This window comes from Rousettus aegyptiacus, unplaced genomic scaffold (genome assembly GCF_014176215.1).
Source record: "Rousettus aegyptiacus isolate mRouAeg1 unplaced genomic scaffold, mRouAeg1.p scaffold_m13_p_3, whole genome shotgun sequence".
Taxonomy (NCBI): Eukaryota; Metazoa; Chordata; class Mammalia; order Chiroptera; family Pteropodidae; genus Rousettus; species Rousettus aegyptiacus.
Window position 1 is genome coordinate 30,445,532 of NW_023416306.1, and position 13,270 is coordinate 30,458,801.

Consider the following 13,270-nt stretch of genomic DNA (forward strand, 5'->3'; position numbering starts at 1 on the left):
CCTACCTCTTGCAGCTGGAGTCGAACCTTGGTAACTGCTCGGATCCAGTGTGCTCTGGCTTGGGTAAATGGTGAAGAAGCATTCTCCTCAGGAAAACTTGTAACAAAGAAAAGAATGTTCCTTTAAAATATCCCAGACAACAAGGTAACAGTGCTCAAGGCAAAACTGTCAAATATCTAAAATAAAATGGTTTATATTTATGCCTATACTTGTTTAGTGATTCAGGCCACTAAAACAGCATCATCATGAATATCCAATGTGAAAAAAATTCCCCTCTAAAATGATAACTCCTTTTAGCTTTTCATCTGTTCCATCTCTTCCTTCCCCCTTTTTCTTCCACTCACCCAATGAGGCAGCTCACTGGGACAGTCAGGATCAGGATGCTAGAAATAATGGCAAGGGCCCTAAATTAGTGTCTAGAATTAAAACTATGCAGAAAGGTTTAGAGTAACTCTCTCACCTCACCTCACCTCTCAAGCCCACCAGTCTCCCTTGAGGATCCGACATAGCATCCTTAGGGCAGAATTTAGTTCCTGCAAAGTCTTCCTGCTCTACTAAGTATTTTGGAAGTACTAAAAAAAAAAAAAAGCACAGCCCTTTTTCTGCGATGATCTTATTCCTTGAGCTGCCTCAAGAACATCCTCAGTGAAACGAGCAATAAATATAATAAAGTATCTTTGAGAGATAAATACTACTCTGTATTAGAACTAATCATCACTAGGTTCTTAACTGTGGAATAATGGTTGATTCTCAGTGATAATGCTTCTCCTATCCTCCTATCTCCCATTGGGATCTACTTCCAAGGCAGCAAACAAGTGTCCACCATCTACACACGAAAAATATGTACTCTGGGCTCTAATACCATCTGAGTCTACTGTTTAAAACATTTGAAGGCACTTCTGGCTAAGGCAGAACTCAAGTTCACTTGCACGGCTAGGATTTAAGAGGACACGACCAGTAGGAAAGGACAAATACTTGTGCTGGGCACTTCTGCTCTACCAAGAACTCTACCCAGACAACATTATCTGTCAAGTCTAAAGTCTACAGAGAGCCATCTTTCAGGGATTCGTCAATCCAGTAATAAATCTGACCCAGAGCTATTGCCTGGATTTATTGTCTATTAGAAGAGCCACCAGAGATGACCAAAGGTCAGGAAAAAATAAGAAGAGAAAATATGTTTACACCTTCCGTGGTGTAGACACACCAACCATTCCCTAACCTTTACCACGTAATCGGCATTCACTGCTCTGATCTTTCACTGAGAGACTTTACTATTAGGCCTTAAAATTTGAAAATCTAAGTCACATCTAGCCCTTATCTCCCTACTCCAGTGGCTTTAACTGGGAGAAGTTTTGTCCTGTAGGGGAAATCTGACAATATCTAGAGACATTTTTGGTTGTCACAACTGAGGGTTGCTACTGGCATCTAGTGTGTACAGGCCAGGGATACTACCAAATATCCTACAGTGCATACAATAGCTTCCCATAACAAAGAGTTATCTGGCCCAAAATGTCAACAGTGCCAAGACTGAGAAACTCTGCTCTGCCCCAACCTATTGGCAACTCTACTGACCAATTTAGCTCTATAATAACAATCAAAATCTATACTTTCATTATAAGACGGTTTAAAAGGACACGTTTAAATTTTTTCTTCTGGTTACCAATCACGAGATATGCTTCTAGGCTCTGTGAAGGCTGAGAAGTAGGTTAGATCTGGCTTCCTGGCCAATTTTTTCTTAATTCTGTCCTGGTTTCCCCAGCCAGGAAAAAATTAAAACAAACAAACAAACAAACAAAAAAGCAATGTTCATAAAAGAATTTTAAACATTAATAGATTGAAAAGCCTATTTCTTTCAAAGCAGCTCCTTTGAATGAAATAATCTGCAGGGCTCAGGTCAGTTCCAGACTCAGAGGCTGCCATATGTGGGGTCAACTAGTAAGCCAAGGACTGCAGACTCAAGAAGGCCTGGTATGCTGGGACTAACTACAAAGAAGCCAAGTACTCTTCAGGGATCTTCAAAATATCTTGGGAATTATACCAAAAAACAAAGAAAGCAGTGTAGAGCTAGGCTTCAGTACTTTGACCACCTCCAACACCCAGCTGTGGGGTAAAAAATGCAAAGCACTTATATTCAGCAATATCACAAGGCAGGTACTGAGGAAACCATGTGAGCTCCTCAAAACAGCCACCACCTACCTCTCCTGGAGGCCTAGGAAGTGGTCTTTTTGTAGCACCAGATCTGGGGGAGGATGGGTTGTGACATCTTCTTTCATCTCCTTGAGTTCACATGCTCTCCCCTTCTCTTCTTCACCCGTCACCTCCAAGCCTTTCTCTTGTTCTCCAAAACCCGTTTGGCCATCTCTGGATAAGCTGCCAGAGCTGTGGCAGGAATGAATCGAGGCCCTCTCCCGATGGTCATCATCTTGTTCATGACACTGGTCTAGTTCACTCAGCTGAGAGCTTCCTTGGCTCACATTACAGGAGGAGCCATACCTACTACTGCTGGTAGGGCTGTGAGAATGAAAGGAAGACAGATGTGTAAATAAATGCAAACGAAGGGCCAGGGCGAAAGTAATGAATTAATCTAGGAAATAATAATCTTAGCAGTGGCAAGAATCACAGACAGGGGGTTCCTTGGAAAAAAAGACGAAATTTTACAATCTAGAAGAACTAGTCTCTACTCAGCAGAGTCACAACAGGGAAAAAAAAAACACATGCTGGGTTCTCCAACAGCACTTAACCCCAACTCTGCAACTGACTTTGAAGAATACTTTATCTTAATGTGATACATGTTCATAGATTAAGATTAAAACAGTCTGTTGTTTATGCAAAAAATTATTTACTCAGACTTCTAAAGAAACTTGTCCAGTGGCTGTGATTAAAGTTTTCTAATTTCCGCATAATAAAATGGATGAACTCTATTCCCTTTTTCTAGTACCGATTAAATTGGGATTCCCTTTCCTTCCTCTACTATTGTAAATGTGAATGCCTATTCTTTAGGATGAGCAAAGGAGAGTGGTAAACATGTTCTTCAATTACCTCTCAAGTATCTATCTGCATGATGAGGTGGTAAAGCCATCTGGAGATGGAGACTAGAAGTAAGAAATCCCTCATGGAATCTCATCGACCATCTCATGAATGTTACAATGATATCCCTGGCAGCCTAGGGAGTGTCCTAAAGATAAACATGCCCATCTGTAACTGAATTGCTCTCAGGACATAGCTGTTTTCAATAAAGCGGACAAAGTCCAATTCCAGGATCTGGGTCAGGGCCATATTGATACATTTCTGCCAGGCTAATCCTCTCTCAATCACCTGAATTCCCATACCCAGAAGGGGTAATTAGTTCCCCTGCTATGATAGTAGCTGTAGCAGAGGAAGTGGTAATGAATTGTGACCAGAAAGTAGAGCAGTCTCCAGAAGTTACTCCCTTGAGTCATATACTGAATCTAAGGAATTCAGTCTTATTCAAGACAGAGGGACTTGGGAGTGATCTATAAGATCTATCCCAGCCAGTTTGGATAGTTCCATCACAAGTCAAAGGCCCTCATTTTACTTCTGGGTATCCTGCTGGAAAGCCTCCATGCAAAAGGACAGGAATTTCCTTGCCAGAGGGTCAAGCCTTTAACTAAAGGGCTTATGTTTACTCTTGGCCAGATGAAGAAAATCATTGTTGTTTTCCAGTGATGTTTTTTTCTCTATGGTTCCTCCCAATTACTTAGTATTTTCAGGCTGATTTCTGATCCTTCATCCTATAGCAGCAGGACAGGTACCAGGTCACTATTTGGAGTAGTTCCCAATACCTGTGTATACACACACATTCTCTCTCTCTCTCTCTCTCTCTCTCTCTCTCTCTCTCTCTCTCTCTCTCTCAAGCCCTGATGAGTCCCTTTGGACAGGCTTGGGCCAGCGGTCAGAGGTCAAGGCAGGATTCTTACTGCACTGTATGATGCTTATTCTTAGGAGAAATAATAGTACTCTTTGCAGATGGATACTGCATAATGTTCCAGACTAAATAACTGGAGCAAACAATTGCCATGAGCTCCTGTGAGACTTTACTGAAAGCACTTATCAGACACCAGGTTAAAGGGTAGTAAAAGGCAGACTGGAAGAAGTTATGCAAATCCATGTGGAATAGGATGTAGAATATAGGTAATCCCAAGCCATCCTTTGCATTTTGTATTTTACTTAATACCCTCACTGCCACTGGAGAAAGCATCTTAGAAGACTTGGAAAAACAAAGCAAAGTGGGTGTCTCTCCAACTACTGCATATTTAAGTGCTGAAGGCCCAAGGAAGTCTATCATGTGGTTGTAATTAATATTTGCCACTCAACAACTTGCTGTCTCTTCCTGCCCCGCCTCCCACTTTCTCCATTTCATGTTACATAAGGCAGAGCAAACCAGAGTGAGTAAATCTCAGGGCCCAGCCTTTCCTTTCAGCAGGGAGCTCCTTGTTCCAATAAATAAATTATATTTGGCACTAGAGAGAAGGGAGAGGATGAAAAGACCCACACATTACTTCTTGTTACTTAACCTCTAATTAACATGAGGCTCAGGTGCTAGGAAAGACACAGAAAGGATAAAAAGCAGGCTATGACTAATCTATCACTAAGTCATTGCATCATAAATGGCCAATTCCTTAAAATCATTTATGATGCTCTAGTTGAGAACAGGCCTTTTGTTGCTCTTTGGTTCCGTGATGCCATGCAGAGTAACTGGCTGCTTTACATTTGAAACAGAGTCAGTGTTAGCAAGCGCCGCCTCCTCTTCTTGTGTTTCTGGCTGGTGAAGTAGCTCGGAGACAAGGCAGTGCTCTTCTTCATGACTCCCTGAAGGACAGGTGGAGCCAGAGAGGTTGCCTCTGGTACTACAGTGTTCTGCGAATGGTGGAGTTTCTTGCTGGTTTTCCACTTCTCCAGGCCCTGAAAGTCCATGAGTACATATACCTGGCTTGACCTCCAGTTGCTCAGGGGTTGCAGAGGGCTGAGGCAAGACCTTAGCTGGCTCAGCACTGACCCCAGACACTGGAGAAGATTCCAAAGTTTCGTCAGCCCCACTGGAGTTAAGATCCTGATCACTGCTGATAACCAAAACTGGAGAGGAGGATTCTGCAGGCACTTGTTCAGGGCCCCCTTTGTTTTCTTTTGGCCATGGGAATAAAAGATCCAGCTTTCCAAACTTTAGTTTGGAATCACTTGCTACTACACTTCCTTTCCCTTCAATGCCACCCTCAAACAGAGTTGACAGCTTCTTAAAACTGGACACTAAACCAGTCTCTGCTGCTCTATTGCCAGAGGAAGAAGGTGGGGAAAAGAAAGAGCTCAGTGGTTTCCCATAGTCAGTAGCAGAGGATGGGAAACGAAGCTTTGGCCAGTTGGTCATGTTTGGGATCTCAAAATGTGGTCTTGGCTGCTCTGTTCCCTGAGGGACTGCAGGTGGATCTTTCTGGGCATCAAGTATTCCATAACTTTCTTTAGCACAAAGCACAGGTTCCTCCAGCAGAGGGTGAGAAAGGGAACCTTGGGTTTCCAGTGTGGCACTCTGGCCGAGTGAATTTGCCTTGTTGAATAGTATAGTAGTATTGGTTTCTAGTGAACTAGTTTCCTGTAGCTCCAAGAAATCTTGGTTTGTGGAAGCAGATTGCATAGCTGGCTTTGGCTCAAGAGGAAGAGATGGCTGAACTGGAGGAGGAAGCTCTTTGACAACGCAGGTTGGATCTGGATACAACTGTGTTGGCAATGAAATATGCTCTGCCTCGAATGATGTCTCTGTGTCTGTGCCCTGCAACACCCCCATGTCTCCTTCATCACTCAAAGACAATACTCTCTGCCCAGTATCATCCTCTGAGACAGAAGATGTAGCTACGATTGTTTCAGAATGCTGGGGTTCTGGAATATTGTCAGGAATATTACTGTTTTCCATTTCGGTTGTTAGTTTAGGATCATCTGTCAAGGCATTGTCAGGAATATTACTGTTTTCCATTTCAGTTTTTAGTTTAGAATCATCTGTCAAAGTACTATCAGGAATAGTACTGTCTTCCATTTTAGTTGTTAGTTTAGAATCATCTGTCACGGTCTCCAAGTCTGATTTTGTACTAACCACAGTCATTCTACAGTCACTGAGAATAGATTCTGCATTGAATGCTGCAGAAGCAGCTTCTCTCTGCATATTTTCTGGAGGTACTGATCCTACAGCATCTCCGGAACTACCATTTTGAAGCCATGCAGTAGCTGAGGTAGGTGATTCTTGTTTGTATGCCTCTGGTTTGGGACTTCTGAAAATTCCAAATAACTCACCTTTGAGTGGCTGAGATGATGCACCAGAAGAGAAAGAGAAAAAGGAGTTTTTCTTTGCAGGTTTAGGAGAAGAGAAAAATCCAGAAAAGGTTTTGGGAGGTTCAATTAAGCTCCCAGAGAGAGATTTCACTTTGGTCACAAAACCTGAAAGCATTTCTACTGAAGAGCCCAACACTGATCTGTCTTCCTCTTTATCTGTGTCTTGACTCTGGAGGTGCCCTGCACACCTCAGCTCTGCAGAGGAAGAGGCTGGCTCCAGGGTCTGTGTTAAAACCTCATCAGGGGCCTTTTCTAATGGCAAGTTCAGTGAGTCACTAGCAAATCGTTCATTCTGATGGTGGTTAGTACAAGTGTCTAAATTGTTGAGCTTTTCAATCAAATGGCTATCATGTGAAAAAGACTTGGTCAGTGAGCCACTAGGGAAGGCTTCCTGTATAAAATCCTCCTCTTCATGAGGAGCTACCCCCTGGGTCTCCAGACCAATGACAAGTGTTTCAGTCTGTGTCTGAAACCCTGGTGAATGAGGTACAATGTCTTTTTGTAGCTGATTCATCTGGAAATCTGCTAAAGATACCCCTGATCCATTACTGGAACCAAGTTTTCCCTGATAGTCCTTCCCTACATTGAGCTCGTCTTCAAGAGATGTACCTTCAATGGTGTTGCTAATGGAAACACAAGAAGTCATTTTCTGTTCATGAACTACCTCCTGGACCATGCTATCTCTATTGCCATTCGAACCTTCTCTAGTCATTGGGCCACCCATGTCTACAAAAACACTGGGCTTCTTACAGGGCTGGTCAGTCACTGGAGCAACAGTTGAAAAGCTGTGTTTTTCCCCAGGATTCTGCTGTTTTTCATCCAAAAAGGATAAGCCAAAGAAACTAAAGGATCTATTATGAGAGGTATCCTTCTTGATGCTTGAATTAGTAGTGGGAAAAAAGGAAGGAAGTGTGAATAGCCCTTCTGCTTGAGATTTGGTCCTTGGTAGAGTATCAGAGGCTCTGTTCTCAGATTTTTCGGATCTAGTCAGGAAAGAAAATATACTCTTTCTGGTTGGCAACTCTGAATGGGATGAATGGGATGAAGGTGTTGTGGCAGTTGAAAAACTCCAGTCTTTGTCAGAAAAATTATTTCGTTCATTTGAATTGCTTCTGCTCAGAACATCAGAAGATATGTTATTACTTCTTGAAACTTCTGTCACTGTAGACACACCACTAGTTTCAACTGAGGAATCTCTTGAAGACTCTGTGAGACAACTTGCTGAGGATGGATTTGGTGACTGCTGCATTAGGTGGTCTCTGAAGGGTACCTCTTTGTCAGTCAAATTATCACCCTGGATCTCCCTAGTTGATGGTTCCTTTAGCTCACTATCATCAATAGTAGTCTGCTTATTCAGACTTCTAACTCGAACCTTCCCTTTAGAGGAAACTGGTGCAGCAGGAAAGTTCCTAATATCCTGACTGGTTGGCTGTGTGAGATTAGGACTTGACTTGACTTCATTCTTATTAGTCACTGAAGAAACAGACATATTTTCAGTTGTCTGTGTAAGAGATACATTGGTTTTAAAGAAATCTCCAAGGGTACCAAAAAAATTTGAAACACCAGAAGATTCATTCTTTTCCTGAGATGTTATCTTTCTATTTTTATCACCACTCTTTTCTAAGTCTGGTGATCCTTCTTTATTCACCTGGGTTTTAAAGAGGTTCAAAAATCCAGATGCCTGTTTTTCATTTGCTGTTGCACTTACTGAAGAGTCTTCTCCCCGACCAAAGAATTTCAATGCACTTTTAAAAATTGTTCTCTCAGGCTCTGTGGAAGACTGGTCTTGGGGAAGCTCACAATTCTTGTGTTCATCCTTACTAAACTGTGATGCAACAGGAACTGAAACAGAGTCAGCTGTAATGATTTCATCATCTCCTATATCTAATTTAGCCTGAGGAATTCTTTGGCTTACCTCAAAAACAGATTTCAACAAACTTTGCTTTTTCACATGAGTGCTTTTATTTAGAGGGAATTCTTGCTTCGCATTTTTAGTAAATTCTGGTTGCTGGGCATCAGATACTATTTGTCTTTCTGAGTCCTTCTTAAGACTTCCCTCCACATTTTTGGAGTTACTCTCTGGTTGCTTACTCAAGATGAATGATTGAAGACCATCATTTGTGGGCTCTGCTATGTTTGACTGCTGATCCTTTTTCTTTGTGGTCAAAGACTCTAAAGATTCATTCTTATCAAAATTCAAAGTGCTCCCAACCAGAGCACCCAAAGCAGAAAATAATGAAGTCGCTTTGTTCAATGATGACATCTCATCTGTTTGCTGTGGGCTGTTAGTCATATTCTCAAAATGAACCAAAGAGGCACCTTCTTCAGAAGACTGAAGCCAATGAAAACTGGAAAGGTGAACTAATGAATCCTTAATTACAGGCTGGTACTTATCTCCTTCTATAATTTGATATTTAATTAATTCACGATTGCCAATACTTTGGGGCTGATTTCTGAGATCCAATACACATTCCAAGTCTTCAGAACCATGAGGCCTTTCTTCAAAAGATCTAAAATCTCCTTTAAATGTTTGAGAACTATAGCCTGAAAAATCTAATGGCTGATCCTTTTGACCATAACTTGACTCTTCCAGTACTTCTGAAAAGGTTCCCAAATTTAGATACACTGGTCTCTCTCTTCTTGGCAAAACTATAGATAAATCAAGAGGGTAATCAACTGGTTCCTCTTCAACATACCATTCATCTTCCTTGCCAAACACTTCAAAACTGTTACCACCAGAAATAATGCTGTCATCCAATATAATACTTGATAGATCATTTGTCTGTAAATCACAATTCAAATACTCTTGATAAGAACAATGAGGTATAAATATATATGCATACTGCCCAGTAGAATCAGTAAGAAGAGAATAGATATATTGACCATCATGGAACATATAATAGCCATACTTTCCATCCTCTGATGGCCACCACACTCCATTTTCAAGATATGACAACCATTCTTGGTATTCATAACCAACACCTGATAAAACAAAGTTTTCATCCATTCTTAATGAGTTGTGATCAACTATTGGGCATGTAGTCTTCGCATAACTTGAAGAACAACTTAAGTCAATGGGCAATTCTTCTAGTGAATTCTTAGTCTCATTAATCGGAAGATGACAAGAATTTCCATATAATGAGTTAGCTGCCCACATATCACCTCTTAATAAGTAATCTTCATTAAATGCAAACTGGTCGAATGATTCATATGGTAAGTCACACCAAATGACACTGTGTGAATTTGTTCTCCACTCCAAGATATTTGCATTTTGATCTTTTTGGCAAAAACTTGTTGCTGGGTTTTCTGAGTCAGGCCACAAAAAAACATCAGCTGATGAAAATATATTTTGATTCAACATATAATAAACAGGCTGAAGTTTCCTGGAATTTTTAGGGAAATCTTTTATATCAGATTCCCATTCATAACAAAAATGATTGTTCATCTCTTCAAAAGCTTGATGGTGGTTTGATTTATTAAGAATGTTAGTATTTAGTATAGGTGGATTTAACTTGTTTGAATTTTTATATAGGTTTGCCTCAAGAACATGGTGTGGTGTTGGCCTCTTAGCCAAAGTGTTCTCTAAGAGGTCCTGCTGAGTGCTTGGAGCACAGTGAAGTACACTGTTCTCAGAAGAGGGGCAATGTTCTTCACATTGCTGGTTTTTCCATTTAGAAGGGCAATGATGATTATTAACCCTAGCATCAGATACTGGTATGTTTTCTTTAGGTAAAGATAAGAAACTTTTTATGAAGCTAGAAGTTTCTTGTTTTTCAAAATGGTACCTCTGCTTCTCAGAAGTCACACATGAAGTAACAGAAATCTCATCCACGGATAAATGCTTATTTCCACTCAAATTCTTCGTGTCAACTAAAGACACAGACTTTGCTTCATCTGGTTTACAATCAGTCATACTACTGTTGGATATCAAGTTGAATATTCCAGAGAGTAAGCTTGGAGTATTATTCCTGTGATGAGAGTCATCATTTTTCAAATTTAATTCTTGTGGACTAGACATGTTTTCAAGAGAAGAGAACCTGTTAAACAGGCCAGAAAGGAGGCCTCCTTGGGTTCTTTTCTTGGAAGCATTATCTACAAGTTTGTCTTCACTAATTTCATTAACCAAGGTGGCTTTTGAAATGGTAGAAGTCAATGTTAATGAAGAGTCTGATACTATTAAAGATGTCACTTCTGCAAGAGTCTTACTTTCTCCTGAAGAATCAGAAGCTTTGGGCACAACTCCAGGGATGACAAAAGAATCTTTTTCACAGTTCTCTACTGCTATGTGGTCACTTGAATTTAATTTCTTTTTACTCCCAAATTTCCCAAGATCATCTTTAATATTTGGAACTGAATCAGACTTTATTTCATTGAGTGTGACATTTTCAGTATAATTTATTTGGCCATTCTTATTAAATGTCTCTGTATCATCAAGTTTCCCTAGATTATTATGAATATTTGGAAGAGAACTAGATTTTACTGAACTAAGTGTGGCATTTTTGTGGCAGTTTCTTTGGATCTCTTCATCAATGGCTACTTCTGAGCCATGAAAACTCTGGTCATTGACAATGACATGGCTGTCAGTGAAAGGAAATTTAAACAAATGAAAAATGCTTCCTTTCTCTCTTAAATCCTCCTGCTTTTCAGAATGACTAAGATTTTTTAAAAATGGAATATGTAGTTTTCCACTAAAGGAAAAGGAATGTCTATCTTTCTTAAGGCCCCTTCCCCATCCATCTTCCTCCAACTGATGAGTTTTCTTAGCTTCTGACAAAGTTCCCTCTGAACTGGTTGCAGGGGAAGTGAGCAAAAACTGGCTAAAGGATTTTCTGAGTGGCTCAAGGAAATCATCATCACCAGTAATGTTGTCCCCCTCTAATGGCTTCAAAGAAGACTCTTTATTTGCAGTTCTACTGCCAGCAACACAAGGATGTTCTAGAGTACTTCTGGCACATACTTTTGGTTCATCTGGTAACAAAGAAAGGTCTGTATAGGGTTTTCTTTCCTCAATATCATCTTTCTTACATGCAGAACTAGCTAAGTTTGAAGGCTCATTGGCCACTTGAGAAGACAACAAATCCTCACTTGTGGGCATTTGGGACAAACCCGTAGTTTCTCCATTACCCCTATCTAAAGTGCCAATGCTACTGTCATTGCCACGGGTGTCTTCCCTTTGATCTGACTCTGAACCACACCCAGTGAAGCTTTCCTTTCTTGTTGGCTTGTGCTTATTATCATCGTTTTTGGTTTCGTCCTTTTCCAAAAAGCTCTTTAATGGAGTCAGCATGCTGAAAACAGACTTTATAACTGAACTCTGGCTCTGTGGAGCTGAGTGAATTCCAATAGTTTCTGTTGCATCCTGAAAGCTTAAACTTTCACTTTTACTGCCTGTGTGCTCATTTTCAGGGGTTGTGTCATGTTTGCCAAAATCCTTATTATCAACTATTTGAGAAGATAATGAAGATTGAATGGAAAGATCCTTCTTCTCCAATACTGACTTGCCTCTGGGTTTAGATCCCGAATTAATTGGCTCTATTTGACTAAAAGAATCTGTTTTCTCTGGAACAAAAGAAACCAGTTTTTCCACAGAGGTGGTTAGATGCCTTGTGCCTGAGCCCACCTTTTCTGTGAGTGAACTGAACAAAGAACCAACAGCACATTTCACTCCATTCAGTTCAGGGAAAGAGATGGCCTTGTCCTTGTCATTCTTGACAACAGTTATAGGTGGTATTTGATCCCCATGCACATTCTCTTCTGCACAATCAACAGTACTATTGTGTTCAGGTGTTTTTTTAGTTTTTGAAAGGGAACCAAATTTATTAATCTCCTCTTCTTTCTCTGCTAAATATTCTGACACTGTTTCTACAAAACACTGAAGTTCACCCATTGTATCGATATAGTCCTCCTTGGGTTCCTCGACAGAAGAAAGGGTTATCTCTTCTATGGGGCACCCGGACAGATCTCCAAGTGTGTTTGCCTCACAATTCATCCTTTGTAATGGAAATGCTGGATTTGCTACATAATATTTTTTAGGAAAGCCTCCACTATGATGGGCATTGGATGGATGGCATGTTGGTAATAGTAACCCTTCCTGCTTATCAGAAGAAGGGGACTCCAGAAGTTCATCAGAAGTACTGCTAGGAGAATCTCCAAGAATATCCAATGGAATGAAATTAGTGACATTCTGGCTTAAGCCAGATGACTTTTCACAGTTCTTAAAAGAACCAGGAAGATCATACCCATGACTTTCCAAATTAGTTTGCCATGTGCCATTCTTGACCACAAATCCACTTTTGTAAGGGTGCAAAACTGAGTAATTTTGTTTCTTCTTTTCAATGTGGCAACAGTTACAATATTCACTACTAGAATATGTACTTTTGAAGTCAGTCTTAGTTCCTAACCTATCATTATATTGTCTTCTTTTGCTGTCTTCAAAATGACTGTATAAGGGTTTCTTTTTCCTTCTCCTATCTATTGTATCATATTTCTGAGGATATCTAGAGCAAACAGATGTGTCAAAATTAAAGGCAGTAGAGAACTCTGTTTCTTGGCTTTGAGATGGTATCTTTTTCCAATTTTTGTACTTTGGTTGTATTTGTTGGCTACAGTAATTATCACTTTTTGAAAGAGTTCTAATTTCTTTTACCTCTGCTTCTTTCATGTTACTGTTTTCTATAAACTCTTGTGATATTTTCCCCTCTATCTCCTCACATACACCTTCTTGTTCTTCAGAGTCAGCATCAGAAAAAGCTGAAATAATTCTAATTCTGTCATTTTTACCCTGCAAGCCTTGCCTGATATTACAGGATAAAAGTGAAGGAACAGTAAGGCAAAGAAAAAAGGAAAAACAGGGAAAAGGAAAAAACAAATATAAGATTTAGTGCACATTCAACGAGAAAACTAGAATTAGTAAAGTCGTCAATTTGATAAAAAC

At 40.2% G+C, this 13,270-nt stretch overlaps 1 protein-coding gene across 8 annotated transcripts in view; it reads right to left on the minus strand.

Moving 5' to 3' along the window:
- Window positions 1–13,270, minus strand: part of UNC13B (unc-13 homolog B) — a 171,034-nt gene that overhangs the window by 71,308 nt on the left and 86,456 nt on the right. For 7 of the 8 annotated variants that reach the window (XM_016130260.2, XM_036218387.1, XM_036218388.1 and 4 more), the window contains 2 exons: window positions 2,197–2,511; window positions 6–96 (listed from right to left, as the gene is read on the minus strand). In XM_016130260.2, the coding sequence (XP_015985746.2) occupies window positions 6–96; window positions 2,197–2,511 (406 nt within the window). Of the gene's footprint in view, window positions 1–5; window positions 97–2,196; window positions 2,512–4,676; window positions 12,834–13,270 lie in introns of all 8 variants that reach the window. The other variant, XM_036218389.1, reaches the window with a different exon arrangement.